Source organism: Trachurus japonicus, chromosome 17 (assembly GCF_045865225.1).
Source record: "Trachurus japonicus isolate A0001 chromosome 17, Traja_1.0".
In the NCBI taxonomy this organism is placed as follows: domain Eukaryota; kingdom Metazoa; phylum Chordata; class Actinopteri; order Carangiformes; family Carangidae; genus Trachurus; species Trachurus japonicus.
Window position 1 is genome coordinate 16,817,827 of NC_140923.1, and position 14,401 is coordinate 16,832,227.

Consider the following 14,401-nt stretch of genomic DNA (forward strand, 5'->3'; position numbering starts at 1 on the left):
GTGTGTGTGTGTGAGAGAGAGAGTGAGAGTGAGAGGCAGAGCAATGAGGCGTTTGGCACCAACGCAGCGACATTCGTTAACCACACATCAGATTTCAGCCTCTGCACAACTCGACACATTAGTCCGATCCGCTGAAGTTGATGCTTTGCCTCTGTAATGCAACCACACACCATGGAAACAAGGCTGCTTCAGACTAAAGCCGTGCGCTGCTGACGTCACCAGGAATTCATTCTATTGTCTTGACAACCGGAGTGTTGATGAACTTATGTGCCACTTGGCTTGTGTGCGTGTGTTTTTTTTTCCCTTTTCCTTTTCTTTTCTTCTCTTTTCTCTCTTTCTTTTTTTTCAGCCCCTGTGAAAACTCGCATCAGAGTGAGTGTTAAAGCGCTGTTCAAAATAGAGCCATGTGAAGATGCTGTGCTGTAACTGTGCTGTGCTGGAGACATTAGAGCGACTGTGTCCTCAAAAACTGGCGGCAGTTCATTAAGAGCTTGTTTGACAGCCGTGCAATGAGTTGTTGATGATAAACAAAATGCGCTGTTAGTCTTTCACAGAATAAAAAAAAAAAAAAGAAAACTTTCTCAAACACTTCACTATGAAGTTTCCTTTGTTTACACCGACTGAAACCACTGACAAACCTATAATGTTAAGACTAATACCACAACATGACAATTTGCATTTGAGCAAAGGACCTCAGGTGTTACTGAAATTTGAATCAGAGAAGAAAGAAAACTGTCACTACCTTTTTTTTTTTTTTTTAAATATAACCACACCCCAATCAGTGTTGTCACAACAGGGGTTCTCCTCCACCTGCTGCACTAAACACCTGATGCAATGTCACTGGGTCAAAGCCAGATATCCAACAAGCTTGTTACTTTCAATCCATTGTTAGTAGGCTATACGTCAATACTCTGTCAATAATATTTAATGTCAATTATGTTTTCATTAAGGATGCAGCAGGACTGGAAATATGGATAGTTATTGATCATATTCTAATTATCTTGTGGAGTTGTTAAGGCTGTACTAATCCATATTTAAAGGTTATAGCTACAACCTTTTCATCAAAACGATACATTTTTCAAAAATAAAACATCCACAGAACGTCTAGAGGGGTGCAGAATAAAAGTATTAATTTTACTGAAAAAACAATTTATAGTATAGAAATAGAAATAATTGTTTTATAAATTTTGACGGGTCCAAAATATGTAAATATTTATGTGGGCAACGTTGACATGAAATGATCTCTGCGCCATCAAAATTAGTACGTTGAGGTGTAGGCCTACGTTGAGGGGACGCCAGATCGTGATAGCTCTGTCGAGAAAATGGCATCGTGCTAATGCTAATGCTAATGCTAACTAACGGTCAGCCGGTACTGTAACGTTTCCGGTGCAGGCGTTAGCTTAGCTTTAGCTACTAGCCGCTATAGGCGTACCTGGCAACCAGTACGATTGGAGCGAGAGCAGGCGAGTGTGAGTGAGACACCTACTGGCCAGGAGGAATTAATCTTGTAGCTAACCCCTTTAAATGTTAATAGTGGGTATTGTTCACTGATAATGTAAAAGTTGTTGCTCAAATCCACACAGAAGGTTGGCGCCTCACCTCACCTCACCTTTACAGAGTCGTTCAGCTCATTGTTTCGGCTCCACAGCCCAACACGTCACTGTGTTGTTACTGTAGCTCATCATCACTGAGGGCAGCAGATATATCCCTCAGGAGCTGGTGGAGACATTAACAGACCTGAAAGAAGGATTAATGACAGATGTTGTCAAACAGGTGTCAGGTTGCCAGACACACACCTCTTTGTTGTGAATGGTAAAGCTGCGCTGCATCAGCTGGATGTGTAAAAACAGAATTACAGTATGAGCTTTATACAGACGATAATAGCAGCTTACTCCCCTGTACCAAAGTGGCAAAAGTAAAAAAAAAAAGAAAGACGAAGAATCATCACATATGTTTGCCAAAATTATCATTCCAATTAAATAATACTAAACTATCAATATAAGTTTCTAAACTAATCTTTGCTGCTGTGACTCTGTGTATGATGGAAACTGCTGTTAAGCCTGGGATTTCTCCTGATGTCAAACAGTTGTGAAAACAGCCAGGATTAATTTCTTCTTATCAGTGAAAACTCACTATCTGATGCATTTATTTCTCTGTTGTTGCTGCTGTGACACTATCCACATATCAGGAAGCAACTAAACTTATCTCTGTGATGTGGATATACTGATAAGGAGAGAGTATGGGGGTTTATGATGGGAGGAGATAAAATAATTTCCAGCTGCCTGGTTTTTTATTTAGGCATTAAAAGCTGCCCTAAAAGATTTTATGATCCCACTGAAAATAGACTTTGGATTTTACGCTTGCATGGACACATCCTGTTACTTCTTTAAAAAAAAAAAAAAGGAAAACAACCTTGCCTGGTGTCACATGCGGCCTATATCGCAGCCATACTAGTATCCACAAGTATAGCAGTTGTCATGGTAACTTACAAGTGTCACAATCAATTGCTCACCGGGCCTAGGTGTCAGTCGGCACGGTGTTATGCCAATCACCTCCTCTGAAGCGTGACTCCTGAGCGCTGGTAGCTCATTGCCTGGACGGACACCGCGAGTCTCAACGGTAGCTGCAGCCGAGGCGCTTTGTGTTACACTCGTTATGTTTGATGCAGCGCTCGTGTGGAGAAAACAGATTTGAACTTTTCATAGCTCATCTGTCGGGCTACAGAGCATCCCGCCTCGTGATTTTGTTTTTCACGTGGACATGAGTTTTGTTTTGTGTTGGGTGTTTTTTTTCCATCTCAGTTCTCTCCTCTCTCTCCGTCATTGTCATTTCATTGCCATTTTGTTCAATCTTTTGAAGTTTGATTCAGTCTTCGAGCAAAAGAGATTGACTAATGTTTGGTTTATGTCTGAATTTGTGTCTTTGTGAAAGACTGTTTTTTGCTCTGTGCCAATTTTTGAACAAAGCATGGCCCTATTCAGAACTAAAGTTGTAATTACTGACAAGCTCTTTTGTCCTTATGTATTTCCTAATGTCTCATTGTAAAGACTGTGCGTGGATGACATGTGATTCTTGGTCTTTTGCCAGAGAAATCGTCTTCCTAGCACATGTTTCTAAAAAATCTGTGTAACAATACACATTGTTGTACAACTTTGCCTGGAAATTAAATTAGCGTTATCTTTAAAATTAAACAAACGCAGTAAAGTTAACAGGGCAGAAGTAAACAAGAGTTCATCTACAAGTCTAGCAATCAGTAATAAACTCATTCCCATATGGATGTTGATGTGTTATGAGAAATGTCTTTCAGAATATTTGCATTTGATTTTACATGTAAGGTGGTTAATTAATTAAGAATAGCAAGACATGTATCACATTTACCATAAGTTGTTGACAAGGTGTGGAGAATGAATTCTATAGGGTCATAGGAGTGCCATGATAATGAATAAATCTATAAAAGAATAAAAAAAACAAAACATTGAACTATAAACATGAAAATTGAAGTACTGAAGAGATCATAAGTAATAAAAAGTTTTTCAAATTCAGTTTGAGTGACAACTTGACTAGAGCCACTTTAGTTTTTTAAGTGGTCATATTTTATTGTCACATGTCATAGAAAAGAAGATTTTCCATAAACAAACAATTACAACATGCAGTTGAAACAGTAATAACGATCTGTTGACCAAGTGTCCAGATGTCACATCAACTACATCTGTCCGTCACTGTCAGTCCATAAAACAACAAAATAATAGTATAAAACCTTTAAACTGATAGCCTAAATGATACATTTTGAGATTGAACTTTGCCAAAAACCAATTAAGTCATATTAATTGTGGTTTAGATGTGACAGTCTTGTTTTGTTGCGCTCGGCTGCACAGGGCAACGTGTGTCTGTATTAATCCTTTGACAGATTCGTCAGATGATCTTTTTAATGACAGCTCTCAGTCTGTCTGTCAGGAGCAAAAGCTGCTAAAAGCAGACGGGGGCACAATCAAACATCAGTGCACACATGTGATGGAGTTCAGATTTAGTTTCAGTTTACACGCATACATACACAGACCCTTATGTCTGTTTCCATGGTGAGAACATAATGCTCTTTTTTCCTTTTTATCTACATGTCCTATAATCCATCCAGTCGTTCTCACACCAGACTTTGATGGATGACAAATGAACACGTCCGTCAAACTAACAGGGGCTGTCTGTTTGTAGTTATATCGTACATTATGTGCGCCACAAATACACCTATATGATAATTATTTTTTATGCTTTTACATGTTTTCATTCAGTGGTGAAAAGTAGTTTTTTGTCTTGGATGCAGCGACCCATGAATGCTGAACTCTGTGTTGAATCAGTTTGACAATTCTTCAGTTTTTAAACAAGAATTTGTTCAATCAAATCAAATGATGTTTATTCTGACTGAAAGCCCATGTGCTGTGAAAAGCCGTTGTCAGTTGAATGCTCAAAAAACAATTTGCCATGAGAAAAGATTTCACTCCAGTGGAGCAACACATATTCAGTGTGTATGCAGAGTATAGATATAACTTTTTGAAAAAGGTTGCACAAACAGAGATGTTACTATGGAAAAAAATCAACAGACACAATGTCGGCATTAAAGTGCAGTACAACTTCCATTGCTAAATAGTAACTGGTGGGATATTTTGACTTGGTGTATTTAGGGTTTTGTTTTCTAACTGGGTAGAAAATGGAGATGAAATCCAAAAATAAGACATTTTACAACCTAATTCCTGTAAAGATACAGTTGAGCTGAATTCGCAGCATGTTTTAGTTATATTAGTGTGACATATTTACAAGTGGAGTGTGAGGGGATGTACTGTACAGGCTGGATTTAGTGTTGATTTACATCAAGTCCTTCAGATGTGATTGGATGACTCAGTGTGCTATAGAGAGATGGAGAGATACAGAGCTGCTGAGTCCTCACCTCTCTGTTACCTTCGCTGATGGATCAGGAGAAGTCGAATCAGGATTAAATGAATAAATTAGACCTTAACCACATGTGAACAAAGTCTCTGCCAGCAGAAATCCAAACACAGATACCCATATTACTGTAACAAACATTTAGCTACATATATAAATAAATTAAATTCATAGGAGGAGAATGATTTTGTTATGAACTACATTTTTGGGGAACAGAAAATATATTGTATTTCATATTTTTTAATTAAAGCCTCATTCTCAGTTCAAAAGTTGAGTTCACTCCTGGCGACAGAGTGAGAACAACTTAAATCTTGTTTATCTCCAAACATTTACTGATGGTTTAATTTACTGTACACGCAGGATGTGATGGCAGTCTGATTGTTCTCAGGCTCGATCAAACATTATTGCTCATATTCATCACAGAGGGATGATGAGGGACCTGTGTCCTCTGCCCGACAGAAACATTCACTACAGCCCTAAATGAATGCACACATGGCAGTTTCTCTGTCTGTAATCAAACAAATGCAGATTTCTGCTAACAGAGTGTGGTGTCATCAGTGGACTCTGTTCGCTGCCACAGCATCATTTAGAAAAATAATATGTTTGTTTTTATAAAAATGATAAATGTTCAGCCAATAAATTCACAAAACTGGAGGGAGAGCAGAAACTAAATGCGAGTAATTGAGTGCACATGTTGTGAATTAAAGTAACAGGATATTAAAGCGTTTTGTCACAGAATCTCCGGAAAATCTGCAGAAGTAGAAATGAAAATTAAAAGAATTAGTCTCTATTTGGAGATGAAGGGGGGAATCTGTGGCGGGGCCAATTAGAAAACAGCGTGTCTTAAACAGCGCTTTCATCTCAGGGATCAGACGGATGGGGTTAAAGGAAATTTTCTTTCACTCTGAGGGTTTGTCAAAGGTCACGTGACCTTTTCCTGGATGATCCTGAGCATCCACAGGTTGTGGCGCTGAGCCTCCGAGTCTGCAGGTGTTCCTCTAAGTCTGGGGTTTAGTCCCACTGTGGGCCGGGCCTGGGTCCTCAGCGAGGGCAGAGAGTCAAACTCCTGTGATGTGTCTGTATTCTCAGTTTAGACTCACAACAAATGTGCGAACCACCGGTTTTAACAGTGGTGATAATGGGAGCCCAGCGGCATGTTATTCCAGATTTTCAGAGGAGAATAACAATATGAGTCTTTTCACTAGAAGACAATAGCCTGCTCCGTCTGTAGCTGCACGTAAACGCTGTGGAATGACTTCCTTTCTCACCAATTGTCACCTTCATTCACTGTGATGGGGATGTGGGTCCCCTCAGCCAATTACCTGAAGTCTGAAATATAATTCGCAGGTCATTAATAAAAAAAAAAAAGCCCTTCATACAGAATAATAGTTTCTTGTTAAAAACCATGAAATCTTCAATTCTTTGGCGTTTCTCTAAAATGAGTCTCACAGTTCATGTCCAGAAATGACCACAAAATTGGCCAATTACACACGGCTGCCTGTGACACCCCCGCCCCCTCCCCACCTCCCAGGCCTGATTTCATTTAGGATCAGTTAAAGCGCAGAAGAAATAATAATTTTTAACCCATATTTGGAACTTATTTTGATCATCCATGTACTGTTATACTATGATACTGGCTCGAGTATATACATAAAACAAGATTGGCCAGTCTTCTGTTAAATTAGTAGGGATGAGCTTTTTCTAAACAAGTTGAAATCAAGTGATGCCCCATGTCCCAAAATTGTTTTAGGGCAAGAAAATGACATCCAGTAGGATTGTGGAGGAGTTTACGTGGCTCTGATCTCGATTCGATAAGTAAAGGTGCTGTCACACAGGCAGTGTTTACTGTAGGTCGACCCAGTTGAACTTTGGGCTTGAGTGCGGTGCGGGTGGTTCAGTGTGAACACAACCATTGCATTAGGGTGCGCAACCAAAAAAGGCTTCAGTCCAACTCTGGTGCCGTCTGTTTGTTATGTGAACGTGGCCTCACCTCAGTCTGCACCACCTGATGTATGCCACAAGTTTTAGCAAAAAAGGCTCCTGTCATTAGTTCATTCTTAAAATCTATTATTTCCAGAGAGTGGCAAGTACAAACAATATAAAACAAAATAACCAGTGTACTGTGTAACGTACCGGTATGTCTCCATTGTAAAAGTTTAGCCTTACTTCTTTGAGTTTCATTTTTTACACTCGCAAATGTGACCCCAAAATCACTTTCAGATCTTTGTTAAAGCAGAAGTAAGCGATCCGGTCGTTTTGGCTAATGCTGCGTTCCAGGCAGGCTTTTGAAACCGTAAATTACAGCTTCAAGTCACGACTTAAGACTTTGTAGCGTTCCAGGCAACCCACTCGTGTTTTTCCGACCTGTTTTACCTGTGAAAGTCACTATAACGGCCACTCGTAACTTCCGACCCGTGAACTCGTACCAGATCGAACTGGTATGACTTCACAGGTCGGAAAAACACGAGTTACGAGTTGCCTTGAACGCACCATAACAGTCCTCGTCCCTACGTCACCACATTCACGGCGTCCCATGGCTGCACACACAGCCCTGCATGCCGTTCTCTCTCCTCATTGGATAAAAACTGTAGGATACGAGAAATGTTTTCTCCTCGGCTCAGAGCAGAGCAGAGGGACTGACAGACCCGTGTTTCGGTCCAAACACTCTATGTAAGTGATTGCTGTCAGAAGATATAACTATTTAAGACTTATATTAACACAAATATATCACTTACTTCTGCTTTAATTGATCACCAGGACTTAAAATAAGCTTTCAAAATATACACTTTCGGACAGACAAATGCAACAAATACAAATGTTTGTTGGTAGAGAAGGATGATTGTTTAACAAATACTGTACAGGCCTCTGTCCAACATGTCTGCTTCTTATTCAAATCTAACTTAATAAAGGTGCAAATCACCACAAAGAGATAAAACAACTGAAAATAGCAGAATGAACAAAATCCACATCCCAAACATGAAGAAAACCTTAAAAAACAACTTCTCATCATCCGTCACTGGTTACCAGGCAGCTTTGCTCTTGACTTTCTGAACATTGGAGTCGGCATCTTGTGGCCAATAAGGACACAGCATCTGAAGGGAACTGAGAACATTGGTGACAAATGTTCAGCTGTGAGTTTGTTTGTGGAGCATCAATCAAAAATGAACGATAGCAACGGCAGTTCATACATGGTCATACATGATGATATGTTATGTAATGCTAGTTGTTTCAACGTTATTCACTGTGTATTGATCTTCATCTTCTTTGCTAGAGGCAGCGTGTTGAAGGGTCAACAGGTTCATCCAGAGACGGCCTTCAGCACCGCAGCTGTAATTTTCATACTCGTGCTGTTTGATCGAATGCCTCTCGTCTCTCCTCTCAGGTTTTTCGTCGATGGCTTGTTTTCCCTCGCGGCGCTGCTGCTGCTGACTGGATGTGTTTTATGTCAACTCTACATACTGCGTGCTGGGTTCAGTGGGCAGGGATTTCAGCAGGGCACCGGTCTCTGAGGCGACAGCAACAATTATAGTACTTTCACAATCACTTAAATCACACTTCAAGGCAATTTTAGGGTGTAATGGAACAGTAAATGACCTCCCTGACTTCCCTGACGCTCCCCCGCACAAGATCCACAGCGTGATTTATTTAATCTCCAACACAAACACATAAAGCATCGGCACACAGAGGGAACATACTCGGAGAAAGGCATAAACAAAGCAAAAGAAACCAATCAGCAAAGTCAGAGATAAACAACAAAGCCAGAATCTCATTACAAATGAATGTGCACCATGTGTGCAATGAATGTTTGTGCAGTATAATGATGTGTTAACTGAGCATTAATTGTATTCAGTACTGAAGAAATATGAGACATAAACAAACAAACAGTCAGGAGGTTTTGTACATGACAGCTCTTTTTTTTTTCTTTTCTTCCAGTGGCGAATGAAGATGGAGAGAGCTCCACCAGACCTCAGGCCAGTTTTGCACGTAAGTCTAACTTTGGTTCTCACATGTACATGTACACCCATTTAACTGTCTGAATAGAGTTTGTGTGTTATTGCAGCATAAAAGTGAGAACTCAACAAGAATATTTTCCAAATGTATTTTTGCTGCAATGAACAATAATCCACCCACATGTCACACAGTCAAGTATTTTCTGCCAGAGGAAAAGAAAAGAACAGAGAGAGGGAACAGTTTTAGATTAAATATATTTAATTTATTATCTTGTACATTTACACGACGAGTTGAAATCTTTGTAATTAAAAAGTTGGTGCTGTAGAATGGCTCATTACATGTCTGATAAATGCTCTAAAGCAAAATGTATTCGTTGCAGTATGGGTCCTACTTGTTCAATGTGTAATAGGCACAAGGACAGACAAGCATTGACACCATTCATCCACGTGGGGGCAGCATTATAAAGCTGCTTGATTCTCTTACCCCCCTCTATAGAGACATTTGATCCATAGGCTTTCTGTGGAAATCTGACACATTTGTTTTGTTTTCTGTTAAATAACGGAAGCAAACAATAAAAAAAAAACATCTGTAACTAAGAAGGCTTTTCGTTCTTTCCTCCTCCTTCTTCTTTTTTTTTGTTTTGTTTTTCCATTTGCAGGCTCAAAGTCGCAGAGTGCTTTGTGGAACGCCATCACGGCGGGGATGGGGATCAAAGGCAAAGAGCAGAAGGCCCCCCTGAACGACCCACGGAGTCCCGAGGAGATTCTGGCCGACGACCTCCCTGCAGCCGACGAGCCGGACGCCACAGAGAAAACAGCCATCAGGTTCGCCCATGCACCGCTGCTGCTGCTGCTGCTGCTGCAAAAAAAAGTTCAATTTATTTCTTAACGATGGTGTCAGGGCTGCAAGTAAAGCATGAACAGCTCAACGTTCACCTCATTACATTGCGCAGGTGTAATTTGCATCCTGTCGATATTCCTCTCCTATAGTGCACACTACACTACAGGCACGACACATGGAGACGTGCACGATCATGTGTCGTCTGCACTCTGCTGCTCTTTGATTAATGTGGAGAGGTGATTATTAAGTTAAGATTTGAAGTAGATACTCTGCTTTGCTTTCTATGAAGAGGATAATCTTGTATCTGACATTTAACATTCGTGATACAGTGCACGCACACACACACACGCACACACACACACACAGAGGGTGCTAATTGCTATGTACGGATGCTGACCTCAAGGGATGTGGGCATGATTGATTCCACCTTGATAACAAGGACTTCAAACCACCATTAACATAATTTGTTGTCACTTTTAGAATATTGAACGTCTTTTAACGCCTGATTCCAATTAACCTTGATGGCTCCGGAGACTGTTACAAATGCCGCAGGTGGCGAGAAGTGAGCATTTGTCAGAGGATGCTGAAAATGCACCTACTGCGCGATAACAAGTTTCTGATTGTATGCAAAATAGACAAGAAGTCGTGGCAAGCAGATTTGGTCCAGGTTGTTTTGTTTTTTTCCCCCTCACATATTTGTGTAGCAAGCGTTTCCAGAGATTCACAGTTTTCTAGGTGCTCGGTATGAGATTGTAGAGAAATCCCATTCGACTTGTTTGTCTCATTTTCTTAACTGCAGTAACACATGCTTCTTCTCTAGTGCCTCTCTATGCTATCTCAAATTACAGTGCCGTTGTTCTCAGCCATAGTTCCCCCCATAAACACAGATCCCTTTTTTTTTTTTTTTTCCAGAGCAGGGCGGTGACAAGGAGAAAGTGATTTTCCACTTGACTGGACACAGCCTGTTCCTTCATTTAAGAGCTACAGCCCAGATTTGAAAGAAAAAACATAGGCAATGCAGCTAAAAGCAGCCTCATCTTCTCTGGAGGAAACAGTTGATTTGTCCACAGAGACGCCGACTTACTTCAGTCTCATATATGAAGACATAGCTTTAGATTTGAATCCGGCCGGAGAGCGAATAAGCCAAACAGGAGCTGAGCGCTGTAAAATCTTTGACCGGAGCTGAATAATTTGCATGACTGTCCACTGGCCTGCCAGGAAATGATTAATTTGAGTCGTACTAACATTTAAATGAAGCAAAAAATATCCTAAAAGCAATTAACCTGCCCGTTTTTTGCTTAGTTAAGTAAATCGACTGGTGAAATTGTGTTTACATTTGGTGAATTCTGGGGGATTTATCGGCAGATGTGACCTCTAGGAAAGAGCTGAGTGTCTCCTGTTTGGTCTTGTTGCATCTATGTATAGCACATGATTCACACTCACACCTCTTCTTCCTCCTCCTCCTCCTCCTCCTCCTCCTGCTCCTGTCTTTGTCTGGGAAATCCCACTAAGGTCAGGTGAAGTCTCCAGCCAGGCCAGCAGTGGTTAATGGAGGCCAAATCCACAGGGAGTTACAGGGATCAACAACTGAATGACAAATGGCAAGATTATGGCGCAGGGTGATTAAATGACCGCAGAACTAGCGGTAATCCATAAAATGATGTAACCACCGTGTCACCTCCGAGGCCACAGCGGGCTGTTATCCTCCAGGCGATGATAATTAGATTTTATTGGAGAATGGAGAGGGATCACATGATGTGTAACAGGCAGGACAGGAGTGAGTGAGTTAAAGGGCAGGAGCCGTTGACTTCATTAACTGGCTTTGAATAAAGGTAAAAGTCAGTTAAGGTGAATATGGTGAAGAAGAGAAGAGTTTGTCTTTGAGTGAACTTCACGTTCCCTTTGCTTTCAAGTATCCTCGTGGCTAGTGTCTAACAAAGCGGCTTGATTGCCCTTTTTGTTTTGTTTTTTCACCTTTTCTCACATCAGCTGATACCGACCAGCTGCTTAAATCGTTTTAGGATTGCAGCTGCTGCTAAAGCACAATTGAGTGGCTGCTTAGTCACACGGTGAGGGACAGAGAACAACATGGAGACTTGGTGTACGAACACACACTGACTCATCTGTGCCACTGGTGTTAGGCTGTTGTTCCTGCTCATCAGGGAAGCCTTATGCATTTTAAAGCACTGGCTAGTAGCTGTGCATGTATGCATGAGCAATATGGCGCCTTCACACACAAGGTGAAAGCAGCCGTTTTTTATGGATACAGTAGCACTGGACGAAGGAGACTGCTGGTGTAGATTATCCTAAAGTCTGTAAATACCCACAATTCACCACTTGTTGCCCATTAATGTTTTCTATACAGTATCACATTTATAGTCACTAAAATAATGGACACGCTCGTCAGTCTGAACAACTTCATGAAGGTTGGACTAACAACGGTGCTGCAGTAGTCACTGTCTAACATACAAATTCTTTTTTAACCAATAACCTCACGTTTATACATGTTTTTTTTTTACAGTTTATATGTGATTGGATTGCTCTTAGATCATCACTGTTTTGTCTGTTTCCTTATAATCACAAAAAACATCATGTCAGCATGTAATTAAAGCAGAAGTAAGCGATATTTTTGTGTTAATATAAGTCTTAAATAGTTATATCTTCCGACAGCAATCACTTACATAGAGTGTTTGGACCGAAACACGGGTCTCTCAGTCCCTCTGCTCTGCTCTGAGCCGAGGAGAAAACTTTTCTCGTATCCTACAAGTTTTATCCAATGAGGAGAGAGAACGGCATGCAGGGCTGTGTGTGCAGCCAAGGGATGCACGTGAATGTGGTGACGTAGGGACGAGGACTGTTATGGTGCGTTCAAGGCAACCCGTAACTCGTGTTTTTCCGACCTGTGAAGTCGTACCAGTTCGATCTGGTACGAGTTCACGGGTCAGATGTTACGAGTGGCCGTTATAGTGACTTTCACAGGTAAAACAGGTCGGAAAAACACGAGTGGGTTGCCTGGAACGCTACAAAGTCGTAAGTTGTGACTTGAAGCTGTAATTTACTGTTTCAAAAGCCTACCTGGAACGCAGCATTAGCCAAAATGACCGGATCGCTTACTTCTGCTTTAAGTTACTCTATATGAAACAGCAAGAAAAGAGAGAATAACAGGAAGTTATTAAAGGGATAGTTCACCCAAAATTCAAATTTCACTCATTATCTACTCACCCTCATGTCGACTAAGTCCTCCGTGCCTTCTCTGAGTTACAGCGGGGCTCCGTGCAGCACTGCATGTCCATATGACGGTTGCGAACGGGGCTCACTTTTCTTTGTCCAAAAAGACACACCAAAAAATATCCATATACCTCCATTGTGCTCGTCTGTAATGTCCCTCTTGTATTGAAGCCCCGACATGAGAAATTGTTCCGAAAAAAATTAAATAAGTCTATATTTTAAGCTTGTTTGTAGCGGAAGCTCCCAGTGTTGCACTGCCGGACTCTTGCGCGATTTGCGGAGCCGTGAACTGGGCGTCAATGCAAATCGCGTGAGATTTGGACGGACCAGGAAGAGCAGTGCTGGGAGCTTCCGCTACAAACAAGCTTAAAATACATAGACTTATTTAATTTTTTCGGAACAATTTCTCATGTTGGGGCTTCAACACAAGAGGGACATTACAGACGAGCACTATGGAGGTATATGGATGTTTTTTGGTGTGTCTTTTTGGACGAAGAAAAGTGAGCTCCGTTCGCAACCGTCATTATGGACATGCAGTGCTGCACGGAGCCCCGCTGTAACTCAGAGAAGGCACGGAGGACTCTGAAACTTCTCCCAGCCCTTAGTCGACATGAGGGTGAGTAGATGATAATGAGTGAAATTTGAATTTTGGGTGAACTATCCCTTTAATTATGACTGATGAAACAAATTCAAAAGAATGAATTGCAATATAAGAGTTTAATTTCAAAAATGACTCCAGCAAGCAAAAAAAAAAAGTGACATACATATTGTAGATATTGAAATGTGTTGCTATTAAAATTCAGTCTCAACTTAACCCTTAAATGGGCAAGCATATATAAAAATTTTGGAAAAATAAAAAAATGTTATTTTCTAATGTTTCTGGGGTAGAATAACACAATTTTATGATTTTTTTCAAAATATGACCTTTATTTTTCATTTTAGAGTTTGTATCTCCCAAGATACATTGCCCGTTTAGGGTATAAATTTGCCATTTACCAATTTATCAAATATTTCATTTATGAACTTTTAAAACATATTATAAGCAATTAATTAGCCAGTCTCTGTGGCTCTGTGTGTGTGCAAGTGTATGTGTGGAGGATAGGACCACTTGGTGCAGGATTCAAACCAGGGTCGCCTGCAATTAGGACTATAGCCTCAACACTGAGCTAAACACCGCTCAACAACACATCATGTTTTGTTGCAGACAGATGCTGTATCTATCACTGGATCTTTTACATAAGAATTCACTATACTACTCTAATCATGACCTGAACATCCTCCCTCTTTTACTGTCGTTCGCGCCCTTTTCTAATTATTTGTTGCCTGTCTTGATCAATAGATGGTGGTATTCTAGTAATATTCCATTTTCAACCTTTAACACCTTTATATTATTGATTATCTGTAGAGTTTAGGCTTCCAAACATAAGTATATCTGAGAGTGATTATGCCA

The 14,401-nt window shown here is 40.6% G+C and overlaps 1 protein-coding gene across 7 annotated transcripts in view; it reads left to right on the forward strand.

The window, feature by feature from the left end:
• The window catches only part of pde1cb (phosphodiesterase 1C, calmodulin-dependent b), a 101,531-nt gene that overhangs the window by 11,174 nt on the left and 75,956 nt on the right, over positions 1-14,401 (forward strand). For all 7 annotated transcript variants that reach the window (XM_085805473.1, XM_085805470.1, XM_085805472.1 and 4 more), the window contains exons 2-3: positions 8,866-8,916; positions 9,542-9,707. In XM_085805473.1, the coding sequence (XP_085661599.1) occupies positions 8,866-8,916; positions 9,542-9,707 (217 nt within the window). The remainder of the gene's footprint in view (positions 1-8,865; positions 8,917-9,541; positions 9,708-14,401) is intronic.